At 38.6% G+C, this 18,194-nt stretch overlaps 1 protein-coding gene across 1 annotated transcript; it reads left to right on the top strand.

Annotated features, from left to right (window-relative positions):
- The first annotated feature begins 6,210 nt into the window (after nucleotides 1-6,210).
- On the top strand, nucleotides 6,211-16,445 carry MMP3 (matrix metallopeptidase 3 (stromelysin 1, progelatinase)). The gene is made up of 10 exons (XM_006887346.1): nucleotides 6,211-6,315; nucleotides 7,221-7,465; nucleotides 7,554-7,702; nucleotides 7,868-7,993; nucleotides 10,723-10,887; nucleotides 11,044-11,188; nucleotides 11,906-12,039; nucleotides 13,360-13,519; nucleotides 14,883-14,986; nucleotides 16,345-16,445. Exons 1-10 carry the CDS (start codon nucleotides 6,211-6,213, stop codon nucleotides 16,443-16,445), a joined length of 1,434 nt encoding a protein of 477 aa, XP_006887408.1.
- The last annotated feature ends 1,749 nt before the right edge of the window (nucleotides 16,446-18,194 follow it).

Here is an 18,194-nt window from a genome sequence, read left to right on the forward strand (position 1 = left end):
GATGAAAAATTATTAGGATTTTGTGAAATACTATATAACATGGAAGTATCAAGAACAAACTACACTGAGTGATATAAATCAATTACAAAAGGACAATTATGGTATAAGGCCATTTATATCAAACACTAAAGAAAGGTTTACACACAGATAGAATAATTTTTGGAGGAGTAACTGGGATGAGAGGGGAGATAAAAGGAATAAAAGTTAAATAGATAAGTTAAAGGAAAGTAAAAACAATCTACAGTGAGTTTAATATTTTTGAAAAGTAAAGAAGTAGCTGCTTTTCCTTGGATTTCATTTTAAATTTTATCTCTGAATCTGTTATTTTAGTTTAGACACTCTGAAGCACATAAGATTAAGATTGTTAATAAAGTAGTGGATAGCTGAAAGACTGATTTTATCAACAACTAGAGGAAGTAAAAGATCACATGTTGTCTTGTCTGATTAGTCATTGAAAAGTATGGAAAAATCACGAGAACATGGAAACAGCCCAAATGTCCAATCTCAATTGAATGGACTGAGAATTTATGGTACACGATAGAATATTACGCAGCATGTAGGAGCAATGATTTTGTAAATTACTACCTAACTTGGGAGGGCCTGGAAAGCATTATGCTGAATGAACTGACTCAGTCCCATAAGGAAAAAACTGTAAGGGACCATTATTGTAGAACGAGTACGAGGATCCAGGGGTAGGGGGGAAGAGGAAGCAGAGGGGTGAGAATCAGGACGGAGGTGGGTAATCATGTTGTTGTTGTTGTTATGTGCCGTCGAGTCATTTGCGACTCATAGCGACCTTACGCACAACAGCCCTAAACCCTGCTCTATCCTGCGCCAACCGCACTGCTTCTGACACACCCATCCCGATTACCCCAGTCACCGAATCAATCCATCTCATAGAGGGTCTTCCCCTCCTACGCTGTCCCTCCATCCTCCCAAGCATGATGTCCCTCTCCAAGGACCCGTCCCTCCTTGCAACGTGTCCAAAGTATGTCAGACGAAGCCCCAGAATCCTTGCCTCCAAGGAGTAGCTTGGTTTAATTCTCTCCAAAATGAATCTGTTTGTTTTCCTGGCAGTCCATGGTACATTCAGTACTCTTCTCCAGCACGACAACTCAAAAGCATCCACTCTCCTTCTGTCCTCCCTAGTCATTGTCCAACTCTCTGATGCATTTAACAAGCGATTGCAAATACCATGGCCTGTATCAGGCGCACCTTAGTCTCCAGAGAGACACTGTTGTTCCTGAGTACTTTAGAGAGGTCCCTAACAGCAGAATTTCCCATCGCGATACGCTTTTTTATTTCCTGACTGCTGATGCCAAGAGTGTTGACTGTGGAGCCGAGCAAACTGAAGCTGTGAACACTCTCAATCTCTTCGTCATCCATCCTGACGCTGCCAATTGGTGCAGTGGTGAGAATCTTTGTCTTCTTGACATTGAGCCTCAGTCCATACTGAAGGCTGCAGTCCTTGACCCTTCGCAGCAAGTGCATGAGGTCCTCCTCAGTTTCAGCAAGCAGGGTTGTGTCATCTGCATAACGCAGACTGTTGATAAATCATCCACCAATCTTGACCCCACATTTCTCCTCATAGAGCCCAGCCTCCTGGATAATCTGCTCTGCAAACATGTTGAAAAGGTATGGAGACAGGATGCATCCCCAGCGTACACCCTTCCCAATTCTGAACCATGCAGTGTTACCCTGCTCTGTTCTGACTACTGCCTCTTGGTCCAAGCACAGGTTTCACATTAGCACAATTAAATGTTCTGGGATTCCCATTCTTCTCAGAGTCAGCCACAGTTTGTTATGATCCACACAGTCAAATGCCTTTGCGTAATCAATGAAACACAGATGGACATTCTTCTGGTATTCTCTGCTTTCAGCCAAGATCCATCTAACATCAGCAACAATATCCCTAGTACCACGACCCCTTCTAAACCCAGACTGGACTTCCGACAGTTCTCTGCTTACGTGCTGTTCTAATCATTTTTGGATGATCTTCAGTAGAATCTTGCTTGCATGTGAAATCAATGACACTGTTCTGTAGTTTCCACACTCAGTTGGGTCACCTTTCTTTGGAATGGGAACAAATATAGATCTCTTCCAGTCAGTTGGCCAAGTGGTTGTTCTCCAGATTTCTTGTCACAACTTGGTGAGCACATCCAGGGCAACATCTGTTATCTGAAATACTTCAATTGGTATACCATCTATTCCTGAGGCCTTATTTTTTGCTATTTCCTTCAAAGCAGCTTGAACTTCTTCCTTCATCACCATAGGCTCTTGCTCATGCGTTATTTCTTTAAATTCCTCTGTATCTGCCAATTCCTTTCTATATAATGACTCAGTATATTCCTTCCATCTTCTTTTAATACTTCCTGGATCATTTAATATTCTGCCCAAAGCATCCTTGATTACAGCAACTCTAGGTTTGAATTTGTTCTTCAGTTCCTTGAGCTTAAGAAATGCTGAGCGAGTTCGGCCCTTTAGATTTTCCAACTCTAGCTCCTCGCACATTTCATTGTAGTATTTTGCTTTGCCATTCCGAGCAGCCTTTTGGAATCTTCTGTTCAACTCTTTAGCATCTTGACTTCTTCCTTGTGCTTTGGCTTCTCTACGCTCCAGTGCAATCTTCAGAGGCTCTTCTGACATCAATTTTGGTCTTTTCTTCTTCTTCTGTCTTTGTAATGACCGTTGCACTCTTCCTGGATGATACTTTTGACATCCTCCCACAACTCATCTGGTCTTCGCTCATTAGTGTTCAAGGGTCGCACAATTTGATGGGATCTGTGTGAAGGAAATGGAAAAGATCCGGTGTGAAAAACTGTGTATTCAAACCTCGTAAATATGCCAGTATAAACAAAACAAAATGCCTAAAAAAAAAAGAAAGAAAAGCATGATAAATAGCAAAATTAACAGATAAAAATCTTACTTGGATGGTTACTTTTTAAATCCAAGTTTGGAACAGACCAAATTTAAGTTTCATTCCAAGTCTCTAGAATTGTGGAAGACCAGATTTCTAAAACAGTTTATTATTATCTATCTCTTATGTATGCTTAGCTATACAGAAAATGATTTTGTTGAGGAAATTCTTTTCATTTTTGTGCTAAAAGACTCCCTTGCCTTCTATTAACTACACATAAGAAATTATCGAACGATATTACTAATACCAAATATAAGTAAATCTCACTGAAGATTACCTAAAAATTGCTGGGACAGTAAGCAAATTGATATAGAACAACCAGAAGTTCCAGTTAGATTTAGAAGAGGCAGTGACAATAGGGATATCACTGCAGATGTCAAATAGATCTTGGTTGAAAGCAGAGATATTAGAAGAATGGCTATCTGTGCCTTAGTGACTATGCAAAAGCATTTGACTGTGTGGATCATGACAAATTACACCTGACATTGAGAAGAATGGGAAAGCCAGAACACTTAAGTCTGCTCATGTGACAACTATATTATCCTAAGAAGCTGTTCTCTGTACAGAGTAAGGGAACATTGCAAGGTTTTAAATGAAGAATGTATGCACCCTTTCCCTTTACCTATTGTATCTGTATGCTGAGTAGATCATTCAAGAAGTTAACTTTAAGAAGAATGAGGCATAAGGATTGGAGGAAGACTCAACAACAGCCTGTGTCATGCAGATAGCACAACTTTTTTTGCTGAAAGCAAAGAAGATTTGAAACATTTCCTGCAGAAAGAAGATCAAAGACTACAAGTTTCACTATGATTACATCTCAGCATCAAGAAAACAAAAACCTTTACCGTTAGGCCAATAGATAACGTCACCAGGTTGCTGTTGTTGTGTATGATAGAGCCAGACCTGAGCTTAAGCTGACTTGTCAGCAAGCTTTCACAGGCAGTAAATTGCACAGGAGATTATCTTTCTTACGTGGAGCTCCTGGTGAGTTTAAATTATTTATCTGTTGGTTAGCAGTGCAATTCCTTACCAATAAGCCACCAAAGCTTCCACATTATGACAGATGGAGAAATGATTGGAGTTATCAATGATTATATCTTATTTGGCTCCACAATCAACCTGCAGTCAGAATCAAAAGATTTGCTACAGTGGGAAAATCTGCTGTCAAGGGCCTTTCCAAGTTGCTAAGGCACAATGACGCCAACTTAAAGACCACAGAGCACCTGATTCAAACCATGGTTTTTTCAATGATGTGCTGTGCATCTATAAATTGAACAATGAATAATGATGACAGAAGAATTGATGTCTCTGAGTTGTGGTGTTAGAGAAGAGTACTGACTATTCCATGGACTGACAAGAGAATGAACAAACGTATCTTGGATACAGTGCAAACCCAGTGCTCCTTCGATTAAGGATGGTGAAACTTTGTCTAACATGCTTTGAATATGTTGGTAAGAGGAGCCAGTCCCTGGAAAAAGAGATCACACTTCGAAGGTGCAGAGTCATCAAAAGACAAGAAGCTTCTCAACATGATGGAGTGATTGACACAGTGACTGTAACAATAAATTCTAGTATATTAGGGATAATGAGAACAACACAGGCTAGAGCAAAGTTCAAATCCATTGTTCGTAGAGTCACTAGAGTCGACTGGGTGGCGTTGATCAATAATCAAACTAGAAATGTAGAGGAAAAGTGAAGAAGACTATCAAGATAAAGGAGTATTTTATATCAAAATTTATATCAGTTATTTATGGAATAACTTTTTAAAGTCTTTTGTGGAAAAAAAAGTCCATTGTCAAGTTGCAGTCAACTTATAATTGATCCTCCAGGTGGGTCTCAGACAGAGGATGTAGATCACATGGGAGGAGATTACCAGTCTTTCTCCCACAGAGCAGCTGGTGGCTTTAAACAGCCTGTCTTTGAATTGGCAGCAAACTGTTTGCCTCTTGGCCACCAGGGTTCCCTGAGTCTAGTACAATTGTTTACCAATTGGGAACAGAATGAAAATTAATCTTGAGAGAATAAGGGAGCTCTAGTGGTCTAGTACAGAGGGAGTTAGGTTGCAAACCAAATGCTGATACCTACCTGGTGGTTCCAACCCACTGCGCTGTTTAGGAGAAAGACTAGTAATCCCCTCCTATGAATTTATCACTGAAAACCCACCATAGGGTTAGTTATGTTTTGATTCTTTAGACAGCAATGAGTTTTGATTTTGAGTATGAGAAGACAGACATTCTTCCTTCATGTTCAACGACTGTTCTATCCTTTCCTGAGATTATCCTACTCAAAAACTATCAAATCCAGCCAACAATTAATGGTAGGCATGGTTGTAAAAGTTGGAGTACAAACCTAAAAACCACCCAGATGTGTTTGGGGAGAAAGACTTAGCTAACTGTTTCGAATGCTGGGAAAGGTGGAGGGTCAGAGAAAGAAAGGAAGACAGATGCCCAACAAGATAGATTGACAGAGTGACTGCAACAATGGGCTCAGACATATCAGAGATGGGGAGGAAAAAAGTAGGGTAAGGCAAGGTTCCGATGTGGTGTTCACAGGTTTGCAATGAGTTGTAGGTGACTTGCTGCTACCTAACAACAACAGCAGCAGCGTCTACTTCTAAAAGGTCTCAGCCATGAAAACCCTTGAATAAACGCAGCTGAGTCGAAATGCTTGATATTTCCAAGATTTTGAACTGACCTCCCCCCAGTTGATATTTTAACCCTAAGCCAAAAAAACCCCACATATTCTCGCTTTCAATTTTCTTCAGTATATAGACTACAGCTACACATATATACCACATTTTATGTATTTATGTCTTATTATATCACATTTTATTTTAAAATATATTCTTCTTAAAATATAACTGTGTTTGAAAGTACTTCACAATTCTAACTTTTTGCCAAGTCAGCCTATTTCACTTCAAACACACAAGCATGAGTCGCCTAGTAAAGTCCACTTCATTCCCCCTTTCCTCCCTCCCAGAGTGAAATAAAAAGTCCCAGTTTATTCCTACCAAGACAGGAAACATTTCCCGGAGATTAATCACTATTTTGCCTTGCAAAATTGGGAAGGTTGAGAGAAATTAGTAGAATGTATCACCCTGCTTTGAGTTTGGAAGTTTTGGAAACGATCCTATTCCCATTTGGATGAAAGACATCATGAGTCAACTTGTGGTTCATTTAAACAAACATTGCCACCCTATAAAAGAAAAGTTGAACTCCAGAAGGTATGTAGACCTAGAAGGAGGTAGTCAACAGAGCAAGGCACTATCTGCAAATAAAGCTTGAGGAGTGGAAATGAAGAGTCTTCTAATTCTTATACTTCTGTGTGTGGCAGCTTGCTCAGCTTACCCTCTGGGAGGAACAGCAAAGGATGAGGATACTACAATGGATCTTGTTCAGGTAATTTCTGGAAGTAATCACTGCACCCACTGGTAGGTTCAAGTAAAGAAATTCTCTCTGCCTGCCACTCATAATGGGATGTCTTGAGTTCATTGTGTATAAATAGTTCAAGGATAGAAAAATGTAAAGTATTAAATATAGAAGGGTTTAAGTATCACATCATTCAAGCTTCTCTGTTTATGTAGGAAGAAACAAGGCCAGAAATGCTAACAATTTTCCTAAGTTCATATACAGTACATCACAACAGCAGCAGTGGGACACAAATATTAAGCGGAGCAAAATCAAACGTGTCCTGTTTTGGAACTTCCTTAGATATTTTGATTTAATGTAATTTAAATATTTATTTATGTTGTTCATGTCATGTTTCTTCAAAGGGATTTGTCCAACTACTCTCTTAAACCAGATCCATGTGAACAATATAAAGTGGGTAACTGAGTAAGATTCCCTGAAATTTACCGAACCAAAAGAAGTTTGTTTTGCTTTTTTGTTAAGTGAACTGGACGTTGTGTCAGTTTTTCATTTTGCTCTCATTGCTTTGGTGACAAACTAAGTTGTAGTTTTATTGCTACAAAGGCAAAACAATCAAACACACAAAAGGACTTCAATTTAAGAATCATGTAGATAGACCATTTAGTTAGGGACTCTGATGTTTCAGCAGGCTAAGCGCTGGACTGCTAACCCATCAGCTGCACAGAAGAAAGATGATCTCATAAAGATTCACAGACTCTAAAAACACAGAACTTCTCTGTCCTATAGGCAAAATTTACTTGATGGTAGTGAATTGTATGTGCTACTTATATTAACAGTAGAAAACTAAAGAAACACTTCAAATACACTAAGAAATGTGAGCAACTAAAGCATATTGGTTTAAGTGGATAACCATTAGAATCTAATTCTTCTATCAGAAATACCTTGAAAACTACTACAGCCTTCCAAAAGATGCAAAACAATTTGTGAGAAGGAAAGAGAGCAGCCCTGTGGTTAAAAAAATCCAAGAAATGCAGAGATTCCTAGGGTTGAATGTGACAGGAAAGCTGGACTCTGCCACCCTGGAGGTGATGCACAAGCCCAGGTGTGGAGTACCTGATGCTGGCCACTTCACTACCTTTCCTGGTTCACCCAAGTGGAGGAAAACTACCCTCACTTACAGGTAACGGCTCCAAAGAGGCTTTCACATGAGGTAAAAACTTTATAAATGATGGTCTTGAGAGAAAACTTGACTTATTTTCCTTCTGTAGGATTGTGAACTACACATTGGATCTATCCAGAGATGCTATTGATTCTGCCATTGAGAGAGCTTTGAAAGTCTGGGAGGAGGTAACTCCTCTCACATTCTCCAGGATTTACCGTGGAGAAGCAGACATAATGATCACTTTTGCAATTAGAGGTAAAAACAATCAACCAACCAAAAAGGCAAAATGCAAAACTCATGAAATATACTAATTTGTCTAATGGTGTTTTATTGGAACAAGGTAAAAAAAAAAGGAAAGAGCATCTAAATGAACTCTCTTTTCAAATTAAAATAACCAAAACCTTTTCTTGAACCTTTTAGAACATGGAGATTTTATCCCTTTCGATGGACCTGGACAAGTTCTGGCTCATGCCTATGCGCCGGGGCCAGGAATTAATGGAGACGCTCACTTTGATGATGATGAGCTGTGGTCAGAAGATACAACAGGTGAGTTACACACTGTTCATGAGGATTCTGGTGTTAACACCTTTTATATTTGAATAACTCTCAATTTTCAAGAATGCCTGAGAAATGAGATGCTCAGGCTTCCCTAATGGGTAATGGGACATCTTTTTAATTTTAAATATTGTTAAAGAATTTTTCCAGAAGTCTAAAGGTTTATTCCCTATCTTGGTTGTAAGAACAATATGTGGTTGTTATGTGCTGCTGAGTCAGAACCCATTCTTAAGTGGGTTTTCAGAGTTTATAGATTGCATGGGAAGACATTAACCATCTTTCTCCCATGGAGCAGCCAGTGCATTTTGGACTGTCTGCCTCTGAGTTGGCAGCTCAACTCTTTACCCACTAGGCAACCAGAGCTCCTTGTGCACAAATAAGAAAGCTAATTGAGTGTGTAACAATGAATGAACAGGAATCCAAAGTCTCTGTAAACTTTCATTAAAATAAAAAAAAAGAAGAGAAAAAAGAAAGCTAATTGAGTGTTGTTTTGATGACTGTGCAGCTTGTAGAATCTTCAGTTCATTAGTAATGAAGCCAAATTTTCATTACACCAAATTTCTGATATCTGATGAATAGTGATTACATTAAATCTACATCAATTGTCAAATGTGCCATCAATAGTATTTATGTATCTCCCCTTTCTTCTTCAAAAGGAAGATCAGAATGAAGTTGTAGCTATTGTCTTTTCAATTGTTCTGGTAAAAATCAACAGTCCACTGCCACCACATTAAGGTGTGTTTTCACAGAGCTGTTCTAAAGGAAACATAACCTTCAAATACAATGTTTAAACTGTTTAGGTAAATGAATGTGGCTTGACTTCAAACCAAACATATCGAGGAAAACATTTCAAGATTTTAAGCAATCTGCAGGAACAAATAATACTATTTTTAAGACTTGGTTTGACTTGATAAAATGCAAACAGACTTTCTCTAGCGAGAAGAAATAGGTTAAGACTGGATAAAATTCTTGGTTAGATTTAATGTTTTCCAGTAAACTCTGAAGTTAATTCTTCCGCAGGAGTCATAAATTGGACAAATCATGCTTCCAGGAGGAAAGTAGACTTACTTGCTATGTCAATCACAATTACTCCATCCCTTCCAATGTCAATATTTTTTTAATAATATGAAGGAAAATGTATGAACACAGCCATTGTTTATGTGGCTAAAGTTTCTTTTCTGGTGAATACTGGACATGATTAGACATGTTTTCAATCACACTTTCAAATTTGATGACATCTATAATTATTCTTAATTTTGACTCAGTATGTGTTAAATAATGAATACAAGGCAGATGCACACAATGTTTCCATGGAAAATAGCAAGAATATAGTTATTCACAGATAAATATTTCTGAATTGAAATGAACTTATTAAGATTCATTTAATTGAAATTGCAGCTGGCAAATTGAAACAGTATTAAATGTCCTAAATTTTCCTTGGCAAATGAAGATTATATTTATTAATATTTTAAGCAAACACATATATAATGACCCTGAAGAAAAGACACGTAGTTCTTGTAAATTAATAGGCTCTGATGATGGTGGTGGAGGTGAGAAGGTTCGTGGAGACAAGAAATTAAATGTAGTGTTATTTGTATTTTATTTCTTAAAAAACATCTATTATAAATCCTTCCTATTATCCCTTAGGTTATAATACGTCTTGAGTATCAGTATAAAACATATCTTGAATCACCATCTTTTGAAGTAGAATAGAGATTAGCCAAGTAAGTCAAGGAGCATAAAGAGAGAAAGAGAAGTGCAGACACACATGAAGATCACCCAGGAGCAGAAGCTTAAAAGAGACAAAGGTTTTTCCTTCAGAGCCAACTCAGAGATAAAGCCCTCCCCAGGAGATAGCATCCTGAATTCAGACTTCTAGCCTCCTAACTATCTCCCAGACTGCCGAAAGAACAAAAACTTTGCTTCAGAGGAAGTACAAGCACGGTGTCCTTTAGAGGCATGGCCAATGAAATTTCATTTCACATACTTCAGGCATGTTGTCAGGAGAAACTGGTATTTGAGAACAGACATCATGTTGTGAAAGGTGGAGGGTCAGAAAAAGAGGGGAAGACCCTTGAAGAGATAGATTAGCACAATGACTGTGACAATGGGTTTGAACATGTCAAAGATTGTGAGAATGGTACAAGATAGAGTACGGGGTTCAGATGGGTTGTTCATCTGGTTTTTGAGTCTGAGTCAATTCACGGACACTTAACAACAAACTCAGGAAATGGATATTGTTGTTGTTAAAGCCATTCACTTATGGATTCCTATTACAGCCGCACTAATTAACTAGCACATACAGCTGAACACTTTACCTCAAATATTACTTTCAAGTATAAGCCCTCAAACCCCTTGGCTTTCCATGAATAGTACAAATGATTGAAGTACTGTCTGTCAACCAAATGCAGGAACTTCAAGTCCACCCAGAGGCTACTTGGAAGAAAGCTGTCTGGATCTACTTCCAAAAGATTTCCATTAAAAATTCTGTGGGGAAAAATTCAACTCTGACACACAGGAGGAGGAGTCATGAATTAGAGTTGACTCCAAGGCAAAGTTTTTCTTTTTCTGCCTTGAAATGTAGAATAAATTGATAAGTCCCCAACAAATAGGGAATAAAAGGCCTGGATCAATATGATTTACTGCTGAATTGTGTGAGATATATATAGATAAATTTTTTAAAAAATATAACTGATTGTTACTTATGATTTCTCAAATAGGGACCAATTTATTCCTTGTTGCTGCTCATGAACTTGGCCACTCTTTGGGCCTTTATCACTCAACTGACAGTAAAGCTTTGATGTATCCAATCTACAATCCGCTTACAGACCTGGCCCGGTTCCGCCTCTCTCAAGATGATGTGAATGGCATTCAGTCCCTCTATGGTGAGTGATGCTGGAGAATGAAGCACTGTAGCTCAGGAAATGTTAGAAAGCTGCACAAGGTTTGAAGCCAAGTACTTTAAAATCCTTAGAGAATGCAGTATTGAGGAAGTATCCCATTTCTTCTAATGTTTGCATCCCTGCATCTGCTCTCTGTAGGACCTCCCACTGTCTCTCCTGAGGAACCTGTGATGCCCACACAATCTTTGCCTGCAGGACCTGAGACACCAGCCATGTGTGACCTTGCCCTGTCCTTTGACGCAGTCACCACTCTGAGAGGGGAATTCCTGTTTTTCAAAAACAGGTCTGGTCAGAAAGTGAATGAAAGATGTGACAGTTTGCTTCGTAAAGATCTACAGCCTTGGAAACCCTAATGGGGCCATTCTATTCGGTTCTATAGGGTTGATATAAGTCAGCATCAGCATGATGGTAACAGATTTCCGTTTTGGGAGAGTAAAAAACTATTTTCCCTATCTAAGTCAGCTGTTCCAGCCACTAGCTGTATGCAGGAGAGAGTCTACTTCTAAAAGCCATGGGAACCCTCCCAACAAGTTCTTCTCTGCTCCATAGAGTCCCTGTGAGTCAGAATGGACTCAGTAACATTGGGTTATTAGTTGAATCTATATCAGGAAACCGAACAGAAATGCTTAGAGAATTTTAAACCTGTAGAACAAAAATACATCTATAGGAATATACATATAAAACATATACCCATATCTGGTAATATTTATTTTGATGTAGAGTAAGGACTTAAACTTTACCTCTGGAAATCAGTTTGTGGTGTAAGACAACTTTCTTTTCAAAGGAGAGATTATTCTGGAACTCTGTACTAGGGAGCTCATTATGGGCACCTGAAGCAAAGTGACAGATACTTTGCTCATTGGCAATATATATGATTTCTCAGACTGTTATAGGGCTTAAAAGATGAAGGGATAGGGAAATAAAAGTGAGAAAGACAAAGATGAAAATATACTGAAATGACTTTTCCAATTAATATTACTTTTACATATATATTTTTCAGACATTTTTGGCGCAAATCTCTCAGGACCCTTGAAATTGAATCTAATTTGATCTCTTCATTTTGGCCATCTCTACCTTCAGATGTGGATGCTGCATTTGAAGTTACTAGCAAGGATACTGTTTTCATTTTTAAAGGTAATTATTACATAAAAATTTCTTGAACTTGGGGAAATATACACTTTAAGAAGAAAATTGGAGAGGAAATTTTCTTTGCTGTATCAAATTCTATTATCCAAAGTAATGGATAACAGGGCTGGAATTACAGGAAAACCAGGACTATAATTGCATCCATTCCTTACTTATTGATATGTGTAGGTTTCAAAGAGCAGGTTACTTATGTAAAATAGAGGATGAGCACATGAGGTCTCAAAATGGAAGATGACTACATCATTGCATATTGCCACTCATATCATTACAAACTGCCAAACCATCAAGAATCATAACCCAATTAAGTGTAGACACTACTCAATTAAGTTCAGACACATACCTGTATCCATTAGTAGTAGAATTGTTCTTGCCTCACACCTCAGAGCTTGTATTGCTGAATATAGGTTGTTGATACTCAAAATAGTAGAAGGTTGATTTTTGTATTAGCGTCATAACTATGAAATGTCATCCAACAAGATAGTGTCAATAAGTGAGGACTAGCTATATTGTATAGATGATAAAAGTGGACACAGAAAGAGAAATTCCCCAAGTTTTAAATGCATTCATTTGCTCTTTGTTCATTAATTCAATATTCATTCAATCTGTAAATGTTTGTTAAATGTACATTATGAAGTAGTGGCTAGATCAAAATGGCCAGCTTTCTCCTGACTACAACAGTTAAAAAAAAAAAAAGAAAAACTTCTAAAATAAACTTATAAAATCAAATAGCTTAATTGATAAAAGTTTAATGTAACTCAATGTAACTTTCAAGTGTTATTTTTTAATAATTTGTCTTCTTTTTGCTGTTGGTGAAATATACAATCATAATCCTACTCAACAATTTCTACATGTATTATCCAGGGAATCTGATTATAGTGAAATGTTTCTTCAAGCTGTGCTACCATTCTTCTTTGCCTTTGTTAAACTTGTTTCTTTCCCATTAACATGAACTCATTTATTCCTAAATCTACTCCCTAATTTTTCAAGTTACTAGTTTCAATTTATCTCATTCAGACAGATCTTATAAAAAAGTACAATGTTCAAGTAGGCATTATTAACAGTTGTTTGGTTTTGTAAAGACATTAGGGAATATTTTTTATTTAAGGTTTAGTACTTCTCTCAGAATTATTTCCTCCCCTCCCTTTTAAAAAATAAATGTTTCTATTAAATCATTCATAGACACTTTGTTTTCTGACATTACTCAAATTGGTGAACATCATTAATTGCAATGTCTAATAAAACCCTTTCTGTATGTTGTCTTTCCTTTCTCCTTTCCCCTCACCTTTCTGTTTTGTTTGTTTAAAACAGGGAGTCAGGTCTGGGCCATCAGAGGTAACAAGGTCCAGGCAGGTTATCCAAGAGCCATCCACACCTTGGGCTTTCCTCCAACTGTAAGGAAAATTGATGCAGCTATTTCTGATAAGGAAAAGAAGAAAACATATTTCTTTGTAGAGGATAAATACTGGAGGTAAAATGAAATTAGGATTATTTTTAAAATGTTAATTAGGAAAAAATGTTAGCTAGGGAATTATTTATTTTACAAGAAATTCCTTCTTGCCTTGGCCTCCCTCTTAACACGTTGCTGCAAATGATGGCAAATGTGTTTCTAAGCACAGTTGTCAATTTTAAAAGTGTGTGGCAACATTTTAATAGGGTAGGACTTTAGACACTCATAAGGAAGAGCTTATGTTGAAGCTTTGCAGCACCACTGAGCCCTGTTCAGTAAGCGAGCGCTCCTCTGTGGAGTCCTGGTGTAATAAGCTGGAGGTTTCCCACTGTGTTGTAGCCTTCTTGTGTGAAATCTCTTCTCCCCTCCGCCAAACCAAATTCCACCCATCCTGCATGGTCTGGCTCACCATGCCTCTGAAGAACAAGCCCACTAGGCATTTTACGCATGGAACATTTAAATCCTGAAAATCCAGGCAAGGATTCTGGGGCTTCGCCTGACATACTTTGGACATGCTGTAAGGAGAGACAGGTCTTTAGAGAGGGATATCATGCTGGGTAGAGTAGAGGGACAGCACAAGAGGGGAAGACCCTCTATGAGGTGGATTGATTCAGTGACTGGGGTAATTGGGATGGGTGTGTCAGAGGCTTTGTGATTGTCACAGGATAGAGCAGGGTTTAGGGCTGTTGTACATAGGGTTGCTTTGTCTCTTACTCAACAGCACATAACAACAACAACAGCAGCAGCCTCCTCTGTGGTTCCAGTCAAATGTAACCAATTGTGACTTTTGGATACTTGCAAGGTTTTAAGACTGGGAAATTCACAATGAACTAGTTCTAGAGATTCCATGCTGTGCACAATTAATAAATAGAACAAAAGTACTAAGTATGTTCTTAGGCCAATTAATGTTGTTGTTCTGTGCTGTCAAGTTGATCCTCTGAACAACAGATTGGAACCTCGCCGTGACCTGAGCCATCCTCACAAACTCCTACATTCCACAAAGCCATTGTTACAGTCACCACGTCAATCCATCCCATTGAGGGTCCTCTCCTCCTTCATTGAACCTCCACGTTTCTGAGCATGATGTCCTTTAGCATGAACCGGCCCCTCTTAGCAACATGTCCAAAATGTGTGAGATGACGTTTCATTATCCTGGCCTTTGATCACTGGCTCACCTTGCCCAAGACAGTCTTGCTTGTCAACTTCTAGTTGACTCAATTTTCTGAGACAGTAAATTCTATAAGAGGTAACTGCCCATCTTTCTGCTATGGAGCAGCTGGTAGATTCGAACCATGTACTTTTGTGTTGACAGCTCAATTCTTTACCACTAAGCCACTAGAACTTCCCATGTAACACTGAACTAATTGCCTTTCACTTCATTCAGATTTGATGAAAGAAGACAGTCCTTGGAGCCTGGCTTTCCTAGGCAAATAGTGGATGACTTTCCAGGAGTGGACACAAAGGTCGATGCTGTCTTTGAAGCATTTGGTAAGTAGATGCTTATATTTCCAACATTGAGGATCTTTAAAATAATCTAGGATGTTGAAGAAAGAGAATTGAAACAATTTTAAAATAGTTTTTAGAAAGCAGTTCATGATTCTCTGCCTCAAATTTGCAGTTTACCTACTTTTGTACTACTTATAAGACTACTTCATATAATAAGTTGTTTTGAATTTTACATGTAGTTGTCACAAATTTCTATTTTATGAGTGCAATGTTTCCTCATATCTAGATAACCATGTAAACATCTAATTATGAACCGAGTTTAATAAAGGCTGGTTTTCTCTTCTGTCCATCCTATAGCCACTGCTAGTCACAGAGAGATTCCTCTGTCTTTGAGTAGGAAATCATGGCTTGCACTGAGCAGTTATAAATATTTACTTTGCCATGTGCCAAAGTTTCAACTATAACCCTAAATTTATAGATACACATACTTATACACACAGATAAGGGAACTCTAGTGACCTAGTGGTAAAGAATTGTGTTGCCAACCCAAAGGCGTGCACTGTGAATCCGTGCACTGCTCTGTGGGAAAATGAAGGACAATCTCATCCTGCACAAGTACAGCCTCTGGAAGCATATTGGAAGATCAACTGTGAGCTGGTTCTGACTTGACAGCACATCACAACTGCACAACACATGCACTCACACACACTCACACTCTCTCTCAAACACACACACACACACACACACACACACACACACAAACGTGTATTTATGAATAGATATTTATTTGTACTTTAAACTCTGAGCACAGCAAACTAGTATTAAGTAAAAATTTTATTTAAAAAAAAAAACCCAACACTTTGAGCACTTGGAAAAGAAAACACATTCCTAATCAAAGCAGATGATCTTTATCAAAGGTAATATGAACATGATGTTTGTAGAGTAGTTAAAAGTCTTTGCATGTTTTGAAAAAAAATCACTGTGTGTTTGAGCCAGGCGTGTCACACAGCCTGGGACAGATTGGAGAAAAGGGTGGGGGGAAGTTCATAGTTTCCAAACAATCAGAGAATTTAATCTGATAATCAGAAGCTTGGCTTTGCTGTCTGAACTGGAAAAGGGAATTGTGTCCTTCTTTTCCTTGCTGAGTGGCTTTGAGCCAACATGTAAATCTGTCTATACCTAAATTTACTCATCTGTAAAATGGACCTACTTAGACTTGTCTCAGGATTGTTTCAGAGATAAGTAAGAGAATTATGTTAGTTGTTTAGCATAGTCTCTGACCTGGACTAAAACTATAAACACATTCTATTTTTGGTTAACTGTTATTCTGAATTTTTTTAAAAAATGTTGCCAAATCTATTTATTTGAAGAAATATCTACTTTCTTGTCTATATTTGCAGGATTTTACTACTTTTTCCATGGATCTTCACAGTTTGAATTTGACCCTAATGCAAAGAAAGTGACACATATTTTGAAGAGTAACAGTTGGTTTGGTTGTTAGGAGAGATGCTTAGAAGGCACACATGAATGTTTTGAATTAAGCTCTTAATTGTGTCTCTCAAAGGATGTGAATTGAGGTGGTTCATTTCCTCCTGCACATGGAATGATGGGAGGCCGCGAGTGTGCACTGTGTGTTTTACAAAGAGTCAGCATGTATTAAGGGCATTCGACTGGGCTGCTTCACTTGCACTTTGTTCATATGGCTTCACCTTCCACAGGAGAAAGGGATGTGCATATGTGAAATAAAGTATTGTATCTATTTGTATATACTATGGCTTGTTATTTAATAAAGTCGAGTTGTCAGATATTCAATTGGTTGTGTTTGTGTATGTGTGTGTGTGTATTTTAAAAAACAAGTCATTCTCACAACCCCAGACACCTGATGGACTGAGTAGTACAAAACCTGAGATAACAGTGGGGTGGCAGAATTAAGGTCCCCATCATGGGGGTTTCACAATTGGTCAGAAAAATCTACCAGGTTTCAGAAGAGGTCTTTGAGGGACCTACTTTTGTGCCGAGATCTAGCAAAATGAACAGGAGTTGGAAACTCTGGTGATACGGTTCATAGGGAGTCATGCTGCTAACTCAGAGATGACACACCTTCCTGATGGTTTGCATTCACCAGCAGCTTAGAGGATGAAGGATGAGTAATCTGCCAAGAGATTTACAGCCCCCAAAATCCTGCTGGTAGGTCAGCTCTGAGTCGATTCTGACTCGAGTTTGAGTTTGAAGTGAAGAGAGAGGTAGAAATGTCTCAGGTAAAGGCAAGAGCCTTGAGGTGGAAAATCTATGGCAAACTGGAGCAATTGAAACAAGGCTACTTGGCTGGAATTGGGCCCTTAGTTGGTTATTACATGGATTGAATTGTGTCCCCCATCCCGCCCCAGTTGAAGCTCTGTAATAGTCCTCATAATATTTTAGATAAAATATTTATAGGAGGACTAAGGGTGGAATGCAATACATGGTTCTATCGTGTGTCAACCTCACCGTCTCAAGCACACTCATTCCCACCACTCCACTCACAGAATTGATCCATATCATCAAGGGTCTTCCTCTCCTGTGCTGTCCCTCCACTCTCCCAAACATGATGACCCTCTCCAAGGACCAGTCCCTCCTTGCAACATGCCCAAAGTATGTCAGACAAACCTTCAGATTCCTTGACTCCAAGGAGCATTCCAGCTTCACCTTCTCCAGGACAAACCTGTTTGTTCTCCTAGCAGTCTATGGTATATTCAACACTCTTCTCCAGTACCACTGCTCAAAGGCATCAATTCTTTTTCTATCATCCCTATTCACTGTCCAACTCTCTTATGTATAGCATGTAATTGCGAAGAATTTAGCCCAGATGAGGCACACCTTAGTCTCCAGCCTGACGTCGTTACTCTTCAGTACTCTTGAGACGTCCCTCACAGCTGACCTTCCCAATGTAATTAGCCTCCTTTTTTCCTGGCTGCTGTTACCAAGAGTGTTGACTGTGGAACCAAGTAAACTAAAACTTTTAACTATCTGAATCTCTTCACCATCCATACTGATGCTGCCAGTGAGACTGTTTGTTTTCTTTATGTTGAGTTTCAGTTCATATAGGAGGCTGCAGTCCTTGACTATCTGCAGCAAGCGCTTCAGGTCCTTCTCAGTTTCAGCAAGCAGGGTTGTGTCATCTGCATAACACAGGTTGTTGATGATTCTTCCACCAATCCTGATGCCACATTCCTCCTCGTACAGCCCGGAGTCTCAGATGATCTGTTCTGTA

Source organism: Elephantulus edwardii, unplaced genomic scaffold (assembly GCF_000299155.1).
Source record: "Elephantulus edwardii isolate Elephantulus edwardi_28Jun2011 unplaced genomic scaffold, EleEdw1.0 scaffold00056, whole genome shotgun sequence".
Classification (NCBI taxonomy): domain Eukaryota; kingdom Metazoa; phylum Chordata; class Mammalia; order Macroscelidea; family Macroscelididae; genus Elephantulus; species Elephantulus edwardii.